General features: G+C 48.9%; 1 protein-coding gene across 1 annotated transcript; it reads right to left on the bottom strand.

The window, feature by feature from the left end:
* Window positions 1–6,787: 6,787 nt before the first annotated feature.
* On the bottom strand, window positions 6,788–19,592 carry PGLS (6-phosphogluconolactonase). Its single transcript, XM_085654271.1, has 5 exons — window positions 19,159–19,592; window positions 16,279–16,386; window positions 15,955–16,056; window positions 8,580–8,720; window positions 6,788–7,303 (listed from the first exon to the last, which is right to left on the bottom strand). The coding sequence occupies exons 1-5, from the start codon at window positions 19,426–19,428 to the stop codon at window positions 7,166–7,168; spliced, it is 759 nt and encodes a 252-aa protein (XP_085510397.1). The 5' UTR covers window positions 19,429–19,592; the 3' UTR covers window positions 6,788–7,165.
* Between the last annotated feature and the right edge of the window lie 5,316 nt (window positions 19,593–24,908).

Genomic DNA, 24,908 nt, shown 5'->3' with positions numbered 1-24,908 from the left:
GGGGAACTCCTGCACACACGAAGACCCCAAAATATGTGGGCTGGGACCCTGGGGGAGGAAGGTGTATGATATGCCTCTAGGCCTGTCAGCTAGTCTGGCCCCTGGGGCTGAGAGCAATGCAGTAATTGGCCCAGCCCTTAATAAAACTAAGAAGGGGGAGTGGATGATGTAGATACAAATAGGATTTTTTTTGGGGGGGGGGGGGGGGGGGGAGTGGGTGGTCTGGGAGTGTTGCAGGCCCAGGCTGATAGTGGTTTGGGGAGGCAAGGGACCAGGTGGGTTGGGCCCAGCGACAGTGTCCAGGTGGCAGGGCATGGATTTGCAGGTCTGCATACAGGAACAATGACAGCTCATCCAAGAGATGGAAGCCAGGTGCGAGCGCAAGTGTAGGGCCAGAGAGGCTGCACTTGGCCAGAGCAACCATTGGGTTGGGGCACAAGCCACAAAGGAAATGGGGCCGGGCTAAAGCACGGGAGGGAGATGGCTATGAGTGCCGAAAGGGTAAGAAATTAGAGCAAGGATTGTGGGAGCTGGTGCGGCTCAAAGGCCTGGTGGTGTGAGGGACATCCCCCACAGGTTGGTGCAGCTGACAGGTGACCGAGCAACACCGTCAGCAGGTGTGGCTGGCAAGCAGTTGGCAACTCCGACGGGGCGCATGACAGCCCCTGGATGTTGGCCCAAAGAGGTAGGGGTCTGTGACGGACCTCTTTACACCAAGGGCTCGGTCGTGTGGTATAAGACTAGAGTGTGAGCTTATGCTGGAGATACGTGCCTGCGAGAAAGAGTGCCGGAGTTGTGTGTGGAGTAATTTGTAAGGAGGGTGCAGGAAAGGATGTGTTGATGTTGGACTATGATGAAGGCAGCGATGAGTGGAAAGAGGGTGAGCTGCGTGATAAAGATGACGTGGGAGTGCCAGAGATGCGAACGAAGGGGAGAGGTGAGGCAACAGAAAATGCAGTTGGTGTCTTTCAGAAGTCAAGTGCAGACAAGGGAAACAATGCTGGAAAAAAGGCTCAGGCAGACTTCGAAAGGATAGAAGGGACGTTGGTGAAGTACCTTCAAGTAAAGGAGATTGGTAGCAAGTATGGGAAGAAAAGGAGCAGGGACAAAGTCTTGCAAGTCGGTGAGTGTCGGGGATGGAGTCACTGAAGGAGCGGGGCGAAGACAAAGGATGCATCGAAAGTATGGACGCCAAGGGGCAGGCAGTCACTAGGTCAAGGAAGGGAAAGGGGTTCAGACAGAGGGCACGGAAGGGACTGAGGATACAAGGGGGGGGTGAAGAGAGCAAGGAGGATGAGATGTATAAGAAAAGGCTTCCGTACATGGGTTTGGCGATGCCCTTGGGGTCACATTTCAGATAAGACTAAGAACAGGATTTAGAAGCATGAGTATGTGGACGTGCTCAAGTTGTTACACAGAGATATACAGGCTAAAGAAGGGTCAAAAGAGGAAGAGTGGGAACTGACAAGGAGACCTAGGGTGCCCATCAATAGGGTAAATTGGACGTCAGCATTCTTAATATATGCCAGTATGTATTGTGAAAAGCACACAGCCAGGGCCCTTGAAATGTTCAAGTATATGTATAACTTTAGGTAGGTGCAGATGCACTTTGGGAGCTATGTATGGCATAGCTATGATGAGTTCAGTGCGTCGTTAGCCTTAGCCCGGATCAGCCATAGGGGGAGGGGGGGGGGGAAGAGGGTGGAGATGGGGTAGTTGATTCTGAATTGTGGATTTTATCTACACAATCCACGGCCTCTACTCATACAGCAAGTGGGCTTCCGATTACATCCCGGCCCTTTCAGCCCATCCTGCTCAACAAGGGGAGGGTTATGTGCCTAAGCCAACAGGACCCAATTTTGGGGCATGTTGGAACTTCAACAAAGGTTTTTGCTGCCGACACCCAGGTAAGTTTAAGCAGGAATGTTCGAAATGTGTGAGGGGGGAAGCACCTCCATACGCAGCGTTTCACACTGGCCGTTCCCGCACAACAAACAATGAAGGGTGGCTAGAGGGAGAGAACAACAGGATCCAGCTGCTCCAAGGGGCTTCTCGCCCATTAAGGTGGAGGTACTAATCCCAAGGCTTGTGGTCTCACCAAACAGGAAGGTGGCTTTTAAGTTGGAATGGGGCTTCAAGGAGGGTTTTCGTGTGAGTTACCAGGGCCCTAGAGAACGTAGGCAGGCAATTTACAATCAGCAAAAAAAGCCCCTGAAGTGGTGCCAGGAAAATTGAGGAAAGAAGTGGAAAGCAGGGTTGTTTTTTGATCAGCAGCTGGCAGACTTGATTATATCCCTGCTCGGGTGGTACAGAAGGGAGATGGTGAGTTCAGAATGATACACCACTTGTCTTGGCCAAAAGAAGTTGGTCACTGATTTTATTGCATTTGTTTGGTGATGCAGTGTGGACGAGGCTAGCAAAATATGACACCAAGCACGCTTTACGGCTGTTGCCTATACGCCCTGATGATTTTCCATTGTTATACCAAAGGGGATGATGGACGGAGCGTTTGAGCAAATCAAACACTTAGCCCCAGTCAACTGATCTGGGTTTAATCCATCATTCTTTAGCTCACATCCCCTTTGATATCGATTTTCCATTGTTAGGCATGGAATTTGGCAGTGCCATTTACGTGGACAGGGTATTGCCCATGGGGTGTGCCATTCCGTGTGCACTGAGGCTTTTAGCACATTTTTCCAGTGGGTGTTCACTAAAAAGAGTGGGCATCGGGAGATGGTCCATTATTTCAACGACTTTTTGTTTGTGGGCATAAAGGATTCGGTTGATTGTCTCAGGGCTCTGAGACAATGAGACACTGGCAGTGAACAGGGGAGTTCCGCTTCCTCCAGAGAAACAGAAGGCACCAGCGAAGTTTTGACATTGTTGGGAATTGAGCTGTACACAGACCGGTTGGTGACACAGTTGCCTCAGGCAAAGGCGCATTAGATTCAACTATTCCTGACTGAGGTGATCGGAGGATTGAGTTGAGGATGGTGCAGAATTTGTTGGGTTTCCTGAATTTTGCATGCAGAGTGGTGTGGGGGAGGGCATTTTGCAGACGATTGGGCATGGTGGTGCCAGACGCTGTGTTGCCACATCAAAGAGTACAGATTTCTTTGGCAGTGAGGGCTAATCTTTGTATCTGGAAGACCATTTTGGAAGATTTCAATGGAGTCTCAATGAAGTTCCTGGAAGAGAGCACAGTTTGTCAGGTACAGATTTTTTCGGATGCGGCAGGGCCACATGATTTTGGACTGTATTGGAAGTGGGGCTACATGGAGCATCACGTAGTGTGGCCAAATCTACGCACACTACGCGCCGCCCGCCCTCATTTTAAAATAACTTAAAGTATTTAAAAGTAAGAAAACGTCTTACCCGAGGTGCGGCTTTAAGTTATTTTAAAATGAGGGAGGGCGGGAGGCGGTTAACTTTGCTCCGCCATGGCGTGTGCGTAGCACTGCCTGCTACGCCTACTTAGTGGACCACGAAGCAGGCAGCGCTACGCACACTCCGCGGGCGGAGTGGAGCACTACGCCCACCCTTAACTGGAATGGAAGGTTGTGTGTGGAAAAGTGTCCACCACACTGGCTGCAGCAGGAGGCGAGCATCACCTTTCTGGAATTTTTCACTGTTACGGGTGGCCCGGACAGTGTGGGAAAAGAAATTGTCGAACAGGACGGTGATGTTCAATGTGGACAACATGACGTTGGTTGACTTGTGGACAGACAGAGGGAGAGAGATTTGAGAGTTCTCATATTGTCAAGGCAGTTTTGTTTGCCCGTGCATTTCTCACAAGAAATGCGCATGCACGGGCGCCCGCGTGTGCGCATTTGTGAAGAAGAAGTTGCCGCAGAAGCAGGAAGAGGGAGCCCCGGGACGCCGCACCTCAGGTAAGACATTTTCTTACTTTTAAATACTTTAAGTTATTTTAAAATGAGGGCGGGTGGCGCGTAGTGGGGCTATGCGGAGTGTGCGAAGATTTGGCCACACTACATGATGCTCCGCGTAGCCCCACTATGCCCAGGGTTAGTCAAGAGGCCTTTGGCGATATCCATCAGAAAGAGTTACATCTGGCAAGGAACAAGTTTGAGGTATGGCCTCAAAATGCAATGTTACAGGATCACAGTGAAATTCAAGGGAGAGTAACTTTTTGTTATGTCATTCATTGGTAAAGGTCTATCACCCACGACCACTGCGGGCAAGCTAGCAGGAATTTCTTTTTATAGGAATTGTATTGGGGCTTTGAACAGATTTGGGATGAGATTTAGGGGCAGATTTTGAAGGCGTGTGGCAAGGAGCGGGGCACGATGGGGATGCGTTACAGAAGGCTATTACGTTTTATTTGTTACAGGGTCTTCTTACAGTGTTGCCAGATTGTTGTTATGATGTTTTTGAAGTGGCTATGTTCCAGTTATGCTTGATTCAGATGGATTTTTGTGCTTTGAGTGTTTGAATTGCCGGAGTCAGACCAGGACGCAGAGATGCTATGTTTGGAGCAGGGACAGATGGGAGTTTGGCAGAGACAATCCAAGACAGATCAGGCAGGGAGGGGCACGTGGGTCTGGCTGCATGAAGGAAGCAGTCTTGAGGAGTACCCGGTGAAGGAGAGGTGCTGGTTTCTGTCTTGGCATGGGCGCAGGCTTTATTTTGCCATGAAAGAGGAGGCAGGATTACTGCTTTTCAGTTGCAGGCAGTGTTGTGCATGGCATTGCAGAAGATAGAGAGAAATCTGGCCAGTTTCGTGACACACGCCCATTAGGATTGGGGCAGATACTGCAGCGGTGCGTTTGGGGTGAGGTTGGAGACAGATGCGACACATAGGCAGGTGGTGGCAGAGATGTGAGCGCTACGTGCGTAAATGAAGTAGGGTTCTGCTTTGCAGATGGGGTGGTGGAGTGTGGTCAATGCCAATTCCTTTTTTTTTTTTAACCACAGGATGCATGAGTGGTCCCGGGAACAAGATGAGGACCTGAATAGTTGGGCACTCTAGTGTACTGGGCAGCGGAGTATGCAGACCAGCAAATTTACGGACAAAGCCTGGAACACAGCTGCAGGCATGAGGTGCTATGGTGGGGGGGGGGGGGGGGCGCAATTTATTGCCAGGGTTGGTGAAGCTTGTCCTGCAAAGAGGTTGCCTAGATGTGCACCTGGGGGAGAATGATTTGGTCCATTTGTTGGGGTGGACTCTGCTGCAGCACATACAGCAGGATTTGGAGGTAATAAAAAAACTTGTCTAGGACATGTTTGATATGGACTGAGTTTGTGCCATGTAGACAATAGAGGGGGGAATGAAACATGCGGCAACTGACTAGGCTCGGAGGAAGCTCAATAGTCCAATGGTGGTGTTTTACATGGCTAGAAACATCAAGGTGATAGCCCATTGGGGCATAAAAGAGGAAGAGCTGTGTCTCTTTGAGGGGGAGGGCGGAGGCAGTGAAACGCCCTACAGGGTTTTCCTTGATGATGGTCTGTTGGTGGTGGGGGTGTCCCAAGCGGATGTATACACCCCGTTGGAGGGGGTGGGGTGTGAAGGGAGCCCAGGCGAAGGAAGATAGAGTGTGGGATTCCTCATACAGTCCAAAGAGCTATCACTGGAGTATGTTTGGTAGTGGAAGTGAAGGAGAGGTTAGAGGATGGAAGGTCAGTGAGCGAAAGGGAAAACATTAAGCAAGGTATGGCATTGGGGAGAAAGTTTGGTGAAATGTGAGACGGAAATTATGTATTAAAGATGTTTTGACATTTGTTAAATGTTGTATTAAGGTTTATTAACTGTGCTTGCAACCCTGTCCTAATAAATGGCCTTTTACGCAAAATGGTGTTATGGCGTGTGATTATTGCATGATGAAGGGCCTTGGGGGAAGTGAGTCACAGACTAGTCTTCCCTCAGGATAATTTGTGCGCGAACAGGGCCAGGCAGGAGATCACTAGATTTAGGGTGAAGGAGTGAGTGGAAGAGTAGGTATAAAGGAGTCAGGAGAGGTGGCCCTTCCTGACTCCTAAGTACCAACGGGTGGGGGATTTTTTTTTTTAAAGGACCACCCACCCACCCTACACATGTTGGAGAGTGGGGAGATGATTACCCGGCACAGAGTTTGTCAGAATAAGACAGGTTGCAGGGGTGAGTAGGGGGTGTTTTGTGGTGTGGAGAGTCACATGCGGGAAGATACACCCTGGAGGGGAGGTGGGCACTGGTGCGCAGGCGAAGGAAGACGGTGTGCGGTATCCTAAGTACAAGTCAAAGAGCTTTCATTGGAGGAGTGAAAGTGAAGTAGAGATTGGGGAATGGAAGGAGTGAAAGGGAAAGAATGAAGTATGAGGCATTGGGGTGAACGTTTGGCAAGATGTGAAAAGTGTTTGATGAAGAAGGGAATGACGTAGTAAAGAGGTTTTGATGTTTGTAAAATGTTGTGTTATGGTTTATTAGCTGTTTTTGCAACCCTGTCCGAATAAATGGCATTTTACGCTAAATGGTGGTTTGGTGTGTGATTATTGCACGAACGATACCTAGCAAAGAGAAATTCTGCATGCATTTTCCAGTAAGCTTTGGGCAGATTGCAGTGAAAATACCCTTGTGATGTAGGAAAAAAAACAGTAAAGCAAACATTGCACACCCCAACTGCAGAGGCACTAAAATTCTTCTTGAGTCCAAGGGGAATAAGACCAACAAAAGAAACTAATATTCAGAGACGAGGGAGAGGACAGGTCAGGCGATGTTTGGTACTGCATACATGCGACACATTAAGGTCAGTGATACGAAGTGCAGAAAAACACCGGAAAGAAAATCTCAGACGTTCCATGTGCACTTTATTTTTGGCGTTCACTTTACATCACAGTAACAGTTACACACAAAATGGCTGCAGGCCTTCCCAGCAGCCTCCCTCGTTACTACTGAGCTGGAGAAGGACTATGCGCCTAATCACACGACCACCCTCCCTCCACCTAGTCCTACGCATCACACACAGAAAGTGACCCCACAAAGTGCTACCCTCTGATCCGTAAAAAATACACACATACAAACATCGGAATGACAAGTGCTAGGTTAGTGCCGCTCGTGGGCCTGCTGCTCTGGTCCCTTGGGTCCGATACGTTCCGCAGCAAGTGGTGCGCCGGTTCGGCAGGAAGTGCTTCTGGTTTGCCAGTCCCCTGCTGGACGCAATCACTGGTTCTACAGGACTGAGTGCTTCTCCACCGGCCCAGTCAGCTCCTTGGCAGCAGCCTCGTCCAGGAACCAGAACAGCTTCCCGTGCTCTGGCCGGACTCGAGCCGCTGGCAAAGGGTTCTCTTCCTCGGTCTCTAGGATTCGCTGCCCAACAAAAGACAGTTGTTAAGTTAGGACGTGGTGGTGTGCATACGGATCAAATGTGTGAGCATGTACAAGACACAGAGGTAAGACTTTAGTGGAAAGGAGCAAAGGGAACAGGGACTCAGGGAACAGCACAGCAGAAAGAGGGGCAAGAAAGGTGAATAAAGCGAGCAGGACCGGAGGAGCAACGTGAGACCAACAGGATTCAGGGGAGACAGCACCAGGGGAAATGGTGGTGGTAACGGGAGGGTGGAGGAGGATGGGGGTTAGATTCGCAACAACGCCATAGGCGATGGAGGACAGGGTGTAAAAAGGTCCAATGAGGCAGAAAGGTACAGACAATGAGCGGCAAAGAAGGAAAACAATGCAGGGGACAACAAAAGAGGCAACCTGAGGTATGACGACACAAGCAGGAAGTGGGGAGAACAGACTAGAGGATGGAGTGGCTGAGAGCCATCAGTGGTTGATTGAAGAGCACAAGGCAGAATCGGAGGGAAATATAAAAGCCACAACTAGTATAGGAAACGTAAATACCAGCAGCTGAACGTGGTTGGTAGTATGAAATATCAGCTGAAAAGGAAAGAATGAGGGTAAGGATGGAAGAAAGAACAAAAGGGGAGGAGGAGGAACAATGTGGGGGGCAAGGGAGTGAGAAATAACTTCTGGGACTGGCAGGAGAAAAAAAGAGGACAGAATCGAGAAAGAAGATAAACATAGGAGGGAAAGAATCGAGAGGCAGGAAAAGGGAAAATAATTAAAGTTAGGAGGGGTAAAAAAAACAGTGTTTAACAAAAGGGGCAGCAGCAGAGGCCAAGTGGAGGGGCAGGAGCTGGGGATGACGGGGGAAGGTGCGTGGGGCCGACACCAGGGACAGGTTGGGGGGGGGGGCAGAGGGTCTAGACATGCAGGTGGGGGGTGCCATGGAGACAGCGCTGAAGGGGTGGGGCCGACAAAGGAGGCAGGTGCAATAGAGGGGGTGGGGGCACAAAGTGGACAGGCAGTGCCAACAAAGAGCAGGCACAGTGGGTGACCCAAAGGGGTGCGGAGAGGGGAAGAAGAAAAGGGACATGAGGTGAAAAAGTGAACAGGAGGGAGAACAACAAAGATGGCAGGAGGGGTGGGGTTGAGAATTCAGCGATAACATGGCAGACAGAGGGTTCAGACAGCGATGCGGAGGTAGAACATAACGGGTAGCTGTCTAGGGGCAATATTTATCCTTATCAAAGGTAAACAAGTGTAAAACGCTCTTATCAAAAGTATTAGCAAGAAACACTACCTTGACAATGGAGGCTTTGCTCTCGCCGACTGCCACAAATACCACAGTATGTGCTGCGTTGAGAACTGGTAAAGTCATTGTTATCCGCTCCGGCGGTGGCTTTGGTGAATCACTGATAGCAGCAACTATTTTCTGTGTCTCCTGTGGAATTGCAAAATTAGATTTGAGAGCCTGCTCAATGTCAGCACACCAAAACATCTAGTGGTTGACAGGACAACTGAGGAATGCTGGGGGCTTCTGTAATGCACAGGTTCTTTAAAAGTTGGCAAGACAGGATGCCAATGTTGTGGTCATGTTCTGTCCACCTTTAAAAAGTGTGTAAAGTTTCTACAGCAGGTGTCCCTTGGATGCTAAAGAAGGGCAGATCTAGGTTTCATTTACAGGATAGGCATAAAAGAGAAATGTACCTACTATGAAGAGTATGTTAGTCACTTACGTAGTGGTTCGAGAGAAACCCTGACATGATGCGGCCTTCATGGACACCCCTAATCTACATGCTACATACAACACTCTTTGCAATACTAACAAGCATTTGCAATGCAATAGGTCTCGCATTAGTTTAAGTTTGAGCTTTTGGGGTTGCAAATAATAATGCAACACCAATAGCTCTAATTTTCAGTAATGCGAGACCTAAGTATGCCACTATGGCACAAAATGCACACAAAAACAAAAGATATGTGATTACAAAGTAGGTCATAGAGACAACACATACAAAAAAACACACCATAATAGAGTGTGACGCTTACGTGCACTGCATGCACAAATGCTGTTTATCACATTAAAGCCTACGCTACTGACTTTGCCAGTGCTGGGAAGAAAGCAGTAAAAATTGTTTTTCTGGGCAGAACGTCTGTAGTAGGTACAGAATTTGATGTATCAAACCGCATGCTGATTTCAAATCTAAAATAGCCCTTATGCAATAGAATCACTTCCTGGAAGGTGGAATGGTATATCAAATAGTCAACAACATGAGGTGAAGGGGAACCTTCCTTAGGATGGAGCCAATACATATTTTATACAATTGCCAACAATATTTGCTGCAGACAGCTGTCCAGTCAAAACAGTCAAATAAATGTAGACATGTAGCACTACAGTTCATAGGTAAAATCACATTTTCTTACTATACAATAGCATTTTGTCTGTACCAAACCCTTACTTACTAACATAACTAAACACTTTCCTTTATTTCTGACAACTGAACAGCATGTTCAGTGTTTCCCTGTTTTCAAGAAATATGTCTTATTTTATTCCAAACTGCATCAAAATAAATATGAAATATTTTTTAAAACCCATAACTATTATGTCAACTATAGCCAAATGAAGCTTCCTCGGGTTCCTGTGCAGTTTACAATCTAATTTGCCCTCCGACATGTGGTTTATTTTATCAGCAGAACCTTTCTTTCCATTACATAATGGTACCATAATGCAGTTACAATTATGTATCCTCCATTCATCTAATGTCTTCCATGTGAGTATATATTAGTGTGACGCCTGCAGCTAGTACAGGCTTATAAGCCAAGAACACTTATCTTGGTGGAAGTCAAAGAGGCGTATCTGAAATTCCAGTACCCAGAATTCAAATCAATGTTGAATAGAAAAAAAAAAAAGGCCTTGATAAGGGGGGGGGGGGGGGTGGATAGGGAGGGGGTATATCCTCGTTCCCAGGGACAGCCAAATAACACGTACGTGCCAGGATACTTGAACTATGGATGGATACCCACAAGTAAGAACCATTTCAACTGTGGGGAAAATCAATCACATAGTGCGACTGGTTCCAATGCAGTGAGCTCACACACCTAAGGATTGTAACGTATTTATGGTGTTTGTACGTTTGTCTCTGGAATAGCAACATAGAACTACAAGTCCCAGAATGCAAAACAACAATGGTTAAAAAAGCAAGGTAAGAAAATGATGTGTGATCCAGGTGCAAAACGGCCAATTAGAGTGAATGCCGTGTTCACCCACATAAGCACGCGCAGCCCACGGGCCTACTTAGAGCGTTACGTCCTCGCGCTCACCTCGAGCATTTGAGAACGGTTTACAAAGCGCGATTGTTTTTGTCGTGTTCTCTAGCAATGGATGTGGTGGGCTTTGATGACCAGGAGCTCCGGGAAGCTCAGCGGGAGTACCTGGACTTTCTCGATGATGATGTACAGCGCGTGTTCTTGAAGAGAAAAATTAATTTCAAGCCTTTGCTCTGCAGTGTGCCTCACTTGTGGGCTTGGAAGTGGAGGAGTGTCTAATGAGAGGTCGTAATGATGGTGCTGTTTTATATAGCTCAGAACACGTCTGTCTATGCTTGTTTTGGGTTCAAAGCGTGCTGGCATCATTGAAATGATGTACTCCATTCAAGTGTGGCATAGCAAAGACATCACAGGCCCTAAAACAAGCAGTCAAAATGTACCACCTGCCCCCAATCGGCTATCAAATGAGGCCTTTCGTTTGTGTTTGAGGGGTTCATAATGACTGGGTACCAACCGCTGCAGCAGGCTGTGACAATACTGAGCCACAGGAGGGAGGGGGGGTTGGGGAGGGCAAAAATAAATAAAGTAAAAATCGCAGTTCATCGAAGCTTTCTGTTACTAAGTAAACAAGACTTTCTGAACTAGCTTGTAACATTGGTGCTGGATAAACATTAGGATTTGTAAACGTGTTTCATAGTGCTGCATTCCGATTGGTGTATGGACTGACGAGTGTTATCTACAGAAAGAGTCCCTCATTCAGAGTTGCATGGTACAGGCTACACGGTAAAAAAATCGCATGTGATTTTACTCTAACTGCAAAATCTGCACATAGCAAGGTGGGACATGCATGCGAGGACCCCGGGGTGGAGTAGAGAAGTACTAAAGGGTGGAGGCACAGTGAAAGGTGCTCTCTGGCATTGTATGCTCCCTGTAAGACAAAACGTGCGCGAAACAAGTGTGTGCGATTCCTGGCTCGATTTCTGAACCCCGTACAAGAGGTCTCTCGCTGCGTGAGCAATGCTGTGCACTGCAACCCTAGACCTAAAAACACATAATTGCAATACATTTATTATTGGCACTGCCCTCTCCATTATGGCCTAGGCAACCACCACTCCAACATTGTGAGAGGGGAGGACTTGACAAATGCACCAGTCTTGATTTGATCAACCTAATCTGCTACAACTTTGCCAGAGACACTCAGATCACCCTAAAGCAGGAAAGCCCAAAGGGCCTAGACAACTAGACCCACTACTAATGAAGAGAGACAAATGGATGCTGAATGTAACTCATTCAAAATCGAGATCCTAACCTGTCGATAATGGAAGGCCTACCGTTCGACATAGCCCCTGAACTCAGAACACTGCCAGCGAGATTGATGATGTAAGACACCTGGAAAGGACATACAACTCCAGCCTATCTGTAGTCCAAGTGCATGAAGTCACAACAGTAGCTTTCAATCTCTTTCAAATTATCGGACTCATCTTCCCTCACCCAGCTTTTCCCCAAGAAGCTTCAGGCTACCACCGTCTTCAGAACATCTTGTCTTGACTACGTTTACAGACTACATCTGGGTGCCTCACTTTTACTGCTCTGACGACTATAAAAAAAAGTCTAAAATTAAGCAGCAAAACAACACCTACACCATCATCCACAGAAGCACATCTCACCTCTTTCACTAGCTTTCCATCACTATGGGTTCCGGATTCAAGCCTTTCTATATTTCCAGCGAAAGCATCAACAGCAAGGGGAAACCGTTGTATGTCATAACAGCAAGGTATAAAATAAGGGCCTTCAGCAATATCCCCTCCAGAATATCGACTACCACTATATTGTCAAGAAAAGCACATGTAGTTAAAGTGTAGATTTGCTATTCTGAACTCCAAATCGACTTATTGTGAGAATATATTGACAATGTAAGCAGGTGAGGAGTTATACATAGGTAAATGTAGATTTACTATTTTTACTTTAACAATATAGTGTTGGTTGATACTTTGGAGTCTCATATTGTTTCGGATATGGCATCTCATATTGTGGTAGGATACCAGATACATTCTGTAAAGCTTCTCAGATAATCACTGAAAAGAATTTTGTATTTTACTATGGCAACTTTTAGACAGTCATCCACACAAGAACCAACATATTTCGTGGAATCTCTTCTGTACTGAGAACAAAAATGTGGACATCTCACAGCAAAGTAAATAAATATCCAAGACCATCTAGAATTCAAGTAGACAGTAAGATTTGGCTCTTACCCAACTGAGGGTGAAGGGCCATACAGTCAGAAGGCCGAACAGCTTACCATCACTAGGAGGGCAAGGACAAAACAGAACTCAGGATCCTGCGTACCCAAAAGTGGAACAAAAGTTTATCTATCTCATCACCCAAGATAATCTCTTATTACAGGGTAGAAAAACAACCCGATTTACTGTGTAGACAACACTGGTAATACCCGTATCCACAGGAGCCTAGTTTTAATATTCCTGAATTCATATTAACGTGTCACACACAGGAAACATTCCATTGTAGAATGTAGCAAATTAGATGACGGTCAGCAGATGAATACTGCATAGCTAACGCTGCAGGTAACCAGATCAGAGGGCCCAACTTGGCCTGTGTGACTGCATAAAAGCACACATGTCCAGGAATGCCAAAAGTTCAGTTTGAGAGGGAACCCAGAAATTCTGGGAATGACCACCAGTATGCTTCTGAAGAAGTGCCTGTGCCAAAGGTAAACAGCAAACGGACTGGTTAAATAATATCTTACTAGAAGAAAAGTGAGGCAGTATTTAATTAGAAATGTTAAAATGCATGCCACATCCACGGATTGCAGAGTACTGAGGAGCAGATGTGTGGGAAAAGACATCACTGACACAAAATGTACAGAGCATCTTCCTTAGAAAGGTTTGTTCAGTTTAGTAGGCCTTTGTCCTGATGCTGAAATTAGGAAAAATGAATCGGGTATACAACAACCCCATAGTCAGTGCAGGCAAGCTATTGCTGAAACCGGTGTTTCATAATGAAAACCGCTAATTATTGTTGACACTGATGCAGAAAATATATTAAATAAGCCAAGAGCTGGCTACCATGCCAAAACTACAAAGGGAGACAACATGAACGAAAGAGCACTCAGAAGCTGATCTTGCACAAAGTTACTTTTGTTATTTGCAGTTCTAAAGTTGCAGTCCTTCCAATACAGCACACTGAAATATGAAGCAACATCAAGGAGCTGCATGCAAACTCCAGGTCATGGGTTTTAGAACCGTAGCCAAATAAGCATACTTTGGGTGGTAATGAAGGATTATTATTCCCAGCCACTGTATTAACAAGCCAAAAACCCGCCTTCAAATCATAGTGTCTGTTAAACACTTCTTAAGTGATAACAAGCTGTGCACCTTTGTTTCATTCCATTGCATTGTAATCTAGGGATTGGGCTCCAGGCAATTCCCAGCCAGAATCAGTGACAGCTGATGGTCATTCAAATGAGGCCTTTGTTTTGCTCCCAGCTGGAAGTGAAAATAAGAACGCCCGCTCACTCTGCAGGTTTCTGATCCGAAAGGATATTTCAGTATATTTCATTGAGGGGAGTCCAATCCGGCTCAATAACAGCTGTGGATCCCCCTGCACTGGTCTTTAATGAGATTGGTGCATATGTGAAAAGCAAATAATTTCGAATTTACAATTGAAGTGTAATGGACACATTCATTGACGCCAGCTAAATTATTCTCATTGATGCAAGTAATGGAAAATGAAGTTGCTCTGAAATATTTTCATTTAAGGAAGGGAACACGTTGATTGGTCTGTTTAGTTGTTGCTTGTATATGAATAATAAAAGAAAAGATCGTTTTTTATGAAATAAAGTACGTGGTGCTAGCGGAAGTGAATAGTCCCACACAGGAAACAGTACTGTTTGAATGGACGTTTCGACTTATTTTTGGATTCAGATTTAATACCAGGACTGTACCTTCCACTTAGTATTCATAACCAAATAATACTGTTATACTAACAATCTTTTTTTTTTCTTGCTATTTTTAGAAAAAACTATTTTAGGATTGCTACTCGCTGATAGAAAGACGCCCAGGGAAATTCAAGTAAACTTATGGCTAGTATGCACTATTAAAATGATTAAAAACAGGCAATATCTTACACTGGCAGACTCTGGAGGGAATTGGGAGCATCGTAAAACATATCGTCATGGACGGTGCAGGCACTCTGATGGGCGCTTTAGAGAGGGTGGGTTTCTAAGAGAAGGGCTCATAATTGGAAAGCTTAAAAGATTCACATAGGGTGAATGCAGTTAAGAAAGAATTTGAAATGGAAGGTTTGCAAAGTGCAAAAGACAGCTTCACAGAACAAGACAAGCCCGGCGGAGCGTGGCGCGCGCGCGCTTGGCGGGGGCGCGGACCATTTGAAGTAGGATGCCAAACGGATTGCATGGCGGCACGATGCACGTGATTGTGCACGTGCTCGCCATGCAATCCGCTTTTGGGAGCACATTTGGGAGCCCTTTACTAGAGTCTCGCTGAGCGATTGCTTACGCGATAGCCAGCGAGACCTAAAAAGCAACAAATGTTGCTGATTGTCAAACAATGTTTACAGAAGAATACTCGAGTGTCTTAAAGTTCACACATGCCAGGCGGTTAGTGAAGATCGAAAATGGAAACAAACTTTCAAATGTCAAAAAGTTAGGCCTGTGGGGACGGCAGACAAACAGAATGAAAGGCTCCATTCTGTTCATGTCTGGGGAGCACAAGGGAAGTGGAGAAATTGCCATTTATAGTGTTACACCAAGACATGCAAATTCTGAGAATATACACAGTATATAGTGAGTATGAAGACTTACGGATGCAGTTTGTTTACTCTAAAAAGATCAAAAAGAACCCGTAATCTTAGGAGGCACCGGCAGCTCACTCCATGAAAACTTGTAACCACCAAAGGAACTGGGAGCCAACAGGGATATGCAGCTAGGCACAGCCACACTAGCTGCTCACTCCGCGAGGACCTTTGTCTATTTGCCGACACCCCACTGTGGAAGATCCAGGGTTCCGCCTCCAGGTCTCTGTCCAGCTGCAGAGGCAGACAGGATCTGCGAGTATCCGCAGAAGCCTGGACACTACCACAGTGAGGATCAGTGGCGATCTACAACTCATTGTCAGGGTCTGTGATTGCATATGGTGGTTGAGATGGCTCACTCCGCTCAGACCTGTAGCAGTTACCTCTACAGATTCCTATAGGTCACTACAGTATCTGCCAGTCAAGGTCTCGGATTGCACCGAACTGAGAGGATACATTTTGTTGAACTACCGGGTAATTTAATGAACTTGAAACATACTTCTCGATGAAAAACTATTTTATTCAGTTTTAAAGGCACACAAGTTGCCTTCAGGTAAAATCACAGTGGCAGTACTTCCTACCTGTAAAAGCGGGTGATCTGGAAACAGGGAGGCAGTATGTCCATCTGGTCCCATACCCAAAATTAGGAGATCAAAGACAGGAATTTCTTGGCCAGGGAACTCCTACAAAACAAGAGCACAAAGAGAGAACATTAGATGGGCGAGGGAGCCATGCGCTGGTTTTCAAGGCACAGGTGAAACCATGCTTGTCCAACTGAAGAGCAATGAGAGAAGCAGGGCCCAAGGAAAAAACAAACATGAGAACGTCACAGCTCTGGAGAGATGGTTTGTAAGAAAGGGCAGGGTGGCAGGAGGTAGCCCAATTACCCAGTAAACTGTTAATACCTCTTTTAGCTTCTTGCTGTAATCAGAGGCAGCCTCTTCTACTGGCAGCGAAGGGTTAATCGTTAACACCTGCTTTTCAGGGATGGAGATTTTGGGCAGGAGATGAGTCTGAAAAAATGAACAACAATTAAAAACTAAACATTCACTAAAATAATTGAATTCAAGTCTACATGCAACACACATGCAAGAAAAAGCCAAAACTACTGTCACGTGACCAAATCAGGAACCACATGGCATGATTGGCAACAGCCACAAGTGAGGCTAGGACAATAAGCATGGGTGTGATGCTGTAACAGAAGATGCAGTGACAACAGAACACGGATGGGTAGGCACAACTAGATAGTTCAAGAAGTCTAGGTTAAGGTGCGTGACCGACCCAAGATCAGACTGACACAAAAAACATTTAAGCAAGCATTGACCAAGTGTATAAATCTGGCCACGACAAGTTGGAGATTGTTACTTATTCAATTGTAGGTATATGTCACATAAAAATGAAAAGAAACAACATAGTGCTGTGTAAACGGGGCAGCTATATACCTGCAATAAAAGTTTAAAATAAAAATGAAAAAACACTGCATCTAAGTTTTACAGAACAGTAGGGGTGCTTCCAAACAGGTTTTGCGCTTACAAAAGGCGCAGAAACCATTTTAATGCAAACCGTGGACAAATTTGATTCTAAATAACAAAAAAGAACGCTAATACTGGTTTCGAGTTACAGTAACCTGAAAGCATAGTTGAAACACACATGGATTAAACTATAAAGAATCAACTAACTGACTGGCTAAGAATTGGCCCACCCATTGTGGCACTGAAATGCCCTTTTTAGGGCAGACAGGCACACATGATCAGCAAAAAAAGCTGTTAATCATTGTGTAACGTAGCCAATTGCTTAAGTGACATAACCTTGTTGCGTCATGCTGTACAGTGTGGTGGGAGGAAGTAAAATGTGGAGGACACGTGAACAGGCCCATGGACGAAGAGATCTGACCTCCAGCACCACCCATGCGAGTCTTTGTTACTTATGATGATTTCTGTTTTAATTACATGAGGCAAAAGAAAAGCTTAAGCCAGACCTAAAAACATAGAGCACAGCAGATACACTGGAAAAGTTCTACTGCATTAACATGCATGGTCATTTAAATGTTAACATCATTTACCGCAGCATTTTCATGCTAAAAAAATACAAGCAACGAGGGCTGCAACCAGATCTGGGAGTCTTTTACGGTAACATACAACTTACATTACAACCACACTTAATTTAAAGTAAAAAGCGTCCTCCCCTTCAATTACTTCCTTCTGAAATGAAAACTACGCTTTCACATAACTAAAGTATAAAATGTACTTCCAGCATAAAGGCGCACTCTTGCCAGAAAAACCGCTTTTATATAGGGACTTAGCCTGACGAGTGCATTTAACGTAAGGTCTGAATGTACAGCAAGACACCCCAATGGTCCAATGTATGTTTACTCCATCAGTTACATCGTAGCCTGGCCAACGGGAGTATCCGGGATTGCAGCCACTGCAATCTGTGCGGTTAAAGCATCAAAACGAACCACCGTGTTACGGAAATAGTGCAGCGCCGAAATAAAATATTCAACAATAGATGACGTTATGCAGCCAACACTGAACATCAATCCATAAGCAAAAGTATCTGACAAGCCAGAGCACGCCGCAGACCTAGCTCAACAGCATCCTAGCATACACCTGTTTCATCAGCACACGAGAAAGTACCACCAGGGAGCCAGCTTCGCGGCGGCAGCAGCAGAACACCCCACCTGAGAGCAACACAGACGTACATACAAAAATAGACTACTCTCTAAAGAACCCAAAACATCATCTGCCACGAGGAGGGCCCCTGGAGAACAACCTGAAATAGAATCCTTTCTGCTGGTGCAACCAAACATCCCGACAGGTCGACGACAGAAGGCTCTATCCAAGTCATACATAACGCGTATTTATCAAGCGCACGCTCACCCAAGGGTAATCTTGGCGCCGAAGAACATATGTTTGTTGTTGTCCATCTCAAAGGTACTCATTTTATCGCCCTTAGAAAGATGAAAGGCTGAGTGGACTCGCTAGGATTCGAACCCGTGACAGTGGGGTCGAACAAAGGCCCACACAGTGGACGCATTAGTCCACCAGACCAGACATCACCATAGCAAAAACTCGGCACAACTGCATCTCGCCAGAAACGAATTTTTGAATAGCAGTAAAACATGCAAACACACCCTAAACTGACACTACATACAAGAAAGGTCGGTGCTTAACCCGTTCTACCCTCCCACTCGAATGGGCATGTGGTTAGCACGAGCTCGCAAGGGAAAATACTTCACAGCTACAGGTCAAAGGGGAGGACCGAACAGGACAATAATTTCATAATAACCAACAAGGTCATAACGCAGTGTCACGCGCGAGCCTCAATAATGTCTAGGAGACTTCGGAACAAATGACTGCTGATTTATTGTTCACTCTTGCAGCTGATATTGTTATTATATTACCAGGTTTTGACATGGGCTGTCCTCGTACCGGGACCGTTTCTGTGCAGAATTAGATATGCTGTCCAGAGGGTGCACCTGAAGGTCCCTCGGAAACGAAATGCACCCACATCCCCAAGTTAATGGCGCTTGCATTTATGCTAAAAAGAGTTGGTGACAGCAGACTGTAAACTTGATTTTTTTTTATAACATAAACACACACCTCGCCCGGAGCAGCCAGCGAGTACCCCTTACCCGGTCCACCCTGTTCTTGTTACTGCATCCTCGGTATGTGTGCCCCGTTTTCATCCTAGTCATCCATGCTTGCCCCCTGCATCCCTCGCTCAGCAGGTGCTTTGTTATCTCACCCCTGCATCCTACTACTGCCCTGGTACTGTCCGCTCACCCGATACTGCCCGTGCGTGCTCTCGGGGTCCTCGAAGGGCACCCTGCGCTCGTCACAGTAAGCCAGCAGCCAGTGGGAACAGGGTTGGGGGGTCCGCGGCAGCTCGCGGGTCAGCATCTGCACCAGGCTGCCCCCCGAGAGGCCGAGCGAGAAGCGCCCGCCTGGCCCCGAGCCCCGGCCCGCCTCCTGCCACACCAGCGCCGCCAGCGAGGCGCCCAGCTCCGGGCCCGACGGGTAGACCGACACCTGTGCGCGCCCCGAGCCCGGCATGGCTGGACTCCTAGCTGGGACACGGGATGCGGGCAGCGGGGCGGGAACAGGGGCTGGGCAGGAAGTTGGGTGCAGGTGTGGCCGGAAGTAGGACAAGAGGATGAGGTAAGGATAAGAAAAGGACAGGAAGTGTGGCACGCGGAGAGACCGGAAAAGGGGCAAAAATAACACGGGAAGTGTGGCACAGGCCAACACGGAAGTGGGGCACTGGGAGAATAAAAGAAGCAGGGAAAAGGTGTTGCAATTTGCAAACAGCAAGGCAGAGTTTTGCGGGAGGTGGCGGGGTATTAAAGCAGAAGCACGGGTCGCAACACCCTCTTTCTCCTGGGAATGTTACGGAGAAGAGAGGTGCTGCTGCATTGTTCGAGGTGAGGGGCGGGTGTGGGGGTGGTCAGGGGAGCCATGGGAAGGGGAGGGTGCCAGGCGGGAAGGATCGGTGCCGGTTGGCAGCGCATGGCGCTGGGTGGAGGGAGGCAGGCTCCGCTGCGATACCTGCAGGTCGGTGGGGGTGCGAGAATGAGCGGGGTTATTGCAGGGGCAGACCTATAGGAGGGTGGCGGTCCGTCATGATGGTGGAGCACGAGCACGGGGGAGCCTTAAGGTGCGAGGCACTGAGGAGGCACGGGCAGCTGGCAGTTGAGAGTTGGTATATAGCGGGCCGCCGCGTTTAAGCTGAGGCGGGGTGGGGGTGTTTTTTGCCCCAGCGGCTGTTTGTTGCGTCTTTGATCGGGGACACCACTGAGGCACGGGGGGAGACTGCGCAAGGAGAGATAGAGGCGGGGCTGCGTGGAGAGGGCCCTGTCTCTGACCCTGGGGGGTTTTCGGCGCAGGGATGCAGAGCTGCTGGTCACCTTCGTATGGGGGGGACAATAGGCGTGAATGGGCGTGGGGGGTCAGGGAGTGTGTGCGCAAAGTATGCAGGCCCTGCCCTCCCCCCCCCCCCCTTATTCCCCCACGCTCGACCGGGGGTTTCTGAAAATGAATGAATGGAGCGTATAAGGATGTTACATGACATTTAGTGGTAGGTTCTGCACTAATATGGGAGAGGCAGCCCGAGGATGGCAGGTGCAGAGGCTGGCAGGGCCAGGGCGCATTCAGGACGATTGAGGGGGTGGTTGGGCTCTGCCCACGAACGCGGCAGAACAGCGGTGTAGCCCTGCTCCGCTGAGGACTCTCAAGGGTCCACGCAGGAGACTCGGGGGCCGCAGTGCCTTTGCCTGCGAAAGAGCGCTCTGACACCTATGGGTAATGTCCGCGCTTTATAAAAATGCACTAAATAAATGGTGCTCTCGATCCCTACAGGGCTCTCGGGGGACTGGGTCCGGAGCGCCTTCACTTACGCAAGAGGGTGGAAAAGGGGCAGGCATGGCGCTCTTGGTTTGTGGGTTCTGGGGGCAGACGGATGGCGTCCAGGAGGAGTAATTTGGGGGAGGGAGGGTGTGATGTCGTGACACTGACGCGATACGCCGAGGCGTACGCATCAGGTCACGTGATGTGTGTTAATAAAAGCGGGTCGCGCACGCACGTACGCCAGAACGGCTACGGCGGCGGACCACAACCAGCATACCTGTGGCCTCGTGTCCTGTTGCTGGTGACGCAAGCGATCGCCTCCTCAGGACACCACAAAAGTGGCGACGAGGGTGGGTGTGCCCTCGTGCTGCGTGCGGGAGTGGCGGCTGCGAGTTGTACATAGCTCGCGGTGCTCGTGCCGCTGCGGGACGTTGTGTGGCCCCGTTGCTGTCCCCGGTGCGGCGCCGCTGGAGAGTGCCGGCGCGTCGTGCCCCGAGCGCGGCAGTGCGGCCGTCGCTGTGCCCCACGTGACTGTGGCCCGGTGGAAGATCGGAGCGCCGGCGTACGTTTCCGCGTATGAAACAGCCCGAGGCTGCCTGCCACGTGTCCCGCTCCTCGCAGTGACTGCCCTGAGCGCTGAAGCCCGCGCGCGAGGAGGACTGCGCACCTGCCCAACTGCTGGGGGCCCGTGAGTAAAAGGCCTGAAGTGCCTGAGGCCCTGGGAGGGGTTACACTGCCAACAGCGCCTGGGAGGGAGCGTCCAATTTCCCCAAGCCAGGACTTGTCTGCCTGACACGTGGAAGGGGAGTGTTGCAGGGGAGACACACCCACAGAGGCACACCAACTTCTTCACCAGGTCTCGCCTAGCGGAGGCAGCACACGCGCGCCATGACGAACATTCCACCAATTGAACCGTTCACAGTAGTGGGGTCACCGTCCGCAGTGGCGGCCCGATGGAAGGATTGGGAAGACAGGCTACGCATCTTTTTTGAGGACACTAAAGTCCATAGGGACCAAAAGCGCGCAATGATCATTCACCTCGGGGGTAAGGACATTCATAATATCGTCAAGACGCTCGCTGAAGCTACCCCTAAAACTCACACGACGCTGATAGCCGCGCTAAATGAACACTTCGAACCAATGGCGAACCGCGATTACGAGCGATTCATATTTCGACAGGTGCGCCAACTCCCAGAGGAATCGCTGGACAAGTTTCATGCCCGCCTCAAGAACCTAGCAGCCACCTGTGGTTTCCGTGACGAAACGGAAGAAATAAGAGGGCAAATAATTCAGGGGTGCGCGTCAGTCAAGTTGAGAGAGCGGATATTGGAGGAGTCTGGCAAACCGTTGGCGGAGATATTAACGATGGGTCGGACGAAGGAGCTGTCGAAAGCGCGTGCCGCGCACATGGAAGCTGCTCTTCAAGCGCCAGTGAAGGTGGAGCCAGTCAATGCGGTGTCAGTCAACGCGGTGTCCGCCGGGCCTAAACAAAGATGGGACAAGAAAGGGGCGGGAGCCACCACTCCAGAACAACCAAAGTCATGCGGGTACTGTGGGGGTATACCACATGCCGCGGCCGAATGGCCAGCACGAGGGAAGAGATGCTCCGGGTGCGGTCGCTTCAATCACTTCGAGAAGGTGTGTCGGTCAAAAAGGTACCGCAAACCGCGCCAAGTAGTGAACACCATTGAGGAAAGAGAGCCGGCGGCCAGCGACATGGATGATGATGGCGCAGAAGAGAGAGTAGTGCATAGGATCCTCATGATCGGCACTGCAATGCGCAAGACACGACGACTCCCGCAGTGCAACGTCCGGGTAGAGTCGCAAGAGATCACCGCAGTTGTTGATACCGGAGCCAGCATCAACATCATGGCTGCCACCCTCTACAGCACAATGCACCCGAAACCCGCTCTACACCCGTCAACAATAACGGTGTTTGCGTATGGTCAAGAGGCACCGCTGAAAGTGTGCGAAAGGTTCAAGACAACAATCTCTCACGGAACACGGTCAGTCACGTCCAATATCTATGTCACGGAGGAGGGCCAGGGCATACTCCTGGGCAGCCGAAGACCTAGGGGTAGTGACTTTTGCGTTCGGAGTGCACCAAGAGTCCATGCACAACATCCTGGAGGAGTTTGAAGAAGTATTCCAAGGGATCGGCAAGTTCTGTGGCAAAGAGATCCACCTGCACATAGACCCCACCGTTCAGCCAGTGGCACTGCGACACCGAAGGATAGCGTTCCACCTCAGACCGCTGGTGGAGGAAGAGCTGAAGAAGCTTGAGGCGGCTGGAATAATCGAAAAGGTATCTGGACCTACCCCGTGGGTGTCTCCCATAGTGGTGGCCAGGAAGCCTAAGCAGCCAGGTGCAGTTAGGATATGCGTGGACATGCGGCTCCCCAACGTCGCAATCAAGAGGGAGCGCCCCATCACTCCTACCATTGACGACCTCATCGGGGAAATGGCGGGTGCCAAGTGGTTCTCGAAGTTGGATCTCCGGTCAGGGTACCACCAGCTGGTGTTGGATGAAGCCTCCCGAAACATTACCACGTTTTCAACACACGTAGGACTCAGGCGGTACACCCGTTTGAGCTTCGGAGTATCGAGTGCCGCCGAGGTGTTTCAGAACGTAATTCAGGAACTTATCGCCGGGATCCCGGGGGCAATCCACGTCAGTGATGACATCATGGTCCACGCAAAGACGGTCCCAGAACACAATGTGCGACTATTTCAAGTGCTACGTCGAATTCGAGAGGCCGGCCTCACGCTGCATCGCGAGAAGTGCGAGTTCCTGTGCAACAAACTGCAGTTCTTTGGGTACACTTTCTCGGCGGAGGGAGTAAACCCCGATCCCGACAAGGTGAAGGACATTAAAGAAGCGGCTGCCCCCACGAACATCACCGAAGTTCGAAGCTTTCTAGGGATGGTCAACTACTGCGGACGGTTTATCAAAGACTTGGCCAACCTAACAGCTCCACTGAGAGAACTGACGAAGGAGTCCACCCCGTGGACGTGGGGCATCGAGCAGGCTCGGGCGTTCGGAGAAATCAAGGAGGCGCTCTCAGAAGCAACCACGCTCGCATTCTTTGACCCCGCCAAGCTCACGTTGATTGCTGTGGATGCTGGTGCAGTCGGACTGGGTGCTGTTCTCCTACAGCGGAAGACGCCTCAAGATGAGTGGGCTCCGGTCGCGTTCGCCAGCAGGTCACTAACTGAGACGGAGCAAAGGTACTCCCAGATAGAGAAAGAGGCAATTGCAATTCACTGGGGATGTCATCATTTCCATTTGTATGTGTATGGGAAACCATTCGTGGTGTCAACTGACCACAAACCCCTAGTATCGCACCTCTACGAAACCGCTGCCGCGAATTGAGAAGTGGATGCTCCAGTTACAAAACTACAACTGCAAAATAGAATACCAGCCTGAGGCACGGAACCCGGCTGACTACCTCTCTCGCCACCCTCGGAAGGCCACCCCCCAGGAAATGGAAGAAGCTGCCGACACCGAGGAGTATGTCAGATGTGTCTCGGCTCAATCGTGCCCTATACCTGTATCCATGAACAGTCTCCAACATGCCACCAGCCAGGACGAGTGTCTGCAGAGGGCCAAGCAAGCCGTCCAGAGCAATAGTTGGACCCGAGCAAAAGAAGAATGGAAGAGCCTGACGCCCATGGTGCAACGGATAATGGACAGCCTGTACCATGTGAGGGATGAACTGACCGAAGACAACACAGGATGCCTGCTGAGGGGGCACAGACTTGTTATCCCGATGTCGCTAACTCAGAGGATGGTAGACTTAGCCCATGTAGGCCATCAAGGCATTGTGAAAACTAAGTCGAGACTGCGCACAAAAGTTTGGTTCCCCCTCATGGATGAGATAGTAGAAACAACAGTTCGTGCCTGTCCTGCCTATCAGGTCACAGGAGAAGCACCCAGGCCTGCCCCCATCGTTCTGGAACATCGGCCGAGAGTCCCATGGGCCCAAATAAGCGTGGATTTTGGTAGCCTGCCGGACGGACGACATACTCTAGTTGCCATTGATGACCACTCGAAGTATCCCGAAGTAGAAATACTGTCGGCCCTCAGCACCAGTGAGGTAATTCCCAAGCTAGAGAAAATAATGGCCACCCATGGACTAGTGAAAGAGATCCGGACAGACAATGGGTCACCATTCCAGAGTCAGGAGTTC

Source organism: Triturus cristatus, chromosome 4_1 (assembly GCF_964204655.1).
Source record: "Triturus cristatus chromosome 4_1, aTriCri1.1, whole genome shotgun sequence".
NCBI lineage: Eukaryota > Metazoa > Chordata > Amphibia > Caudata > Salamandridae > Triturus > Triturus cristatus.
This window is presented reverse-complemented; position numbering and strand designations above follow the sequence as displayed.

Coding starts and splice junctions, on each gene's coding strand:
- PGLS (XM_085654271.1), bottom strand. CDS start 19,428: ATGCCGGGCTCGGGGCGCGCACAGGTGTCGGTCTACCCGTCGGGCCCG. Junction 16,057..16,278: donor ACAGCAAGAAGCTAAAAGAG/GTATTAACAGTT, acceptor CTTGTTTTGTAG/GAGTTCCCTGGCCAAGAAAT. Junction 7,304..8,579: donor GCAAAGCCTCCATTGTCAAG/GTAGTGTTTCTT, acceptor TTTGTTGGGCAG/CGAATCCTAGAGACCGAGGA.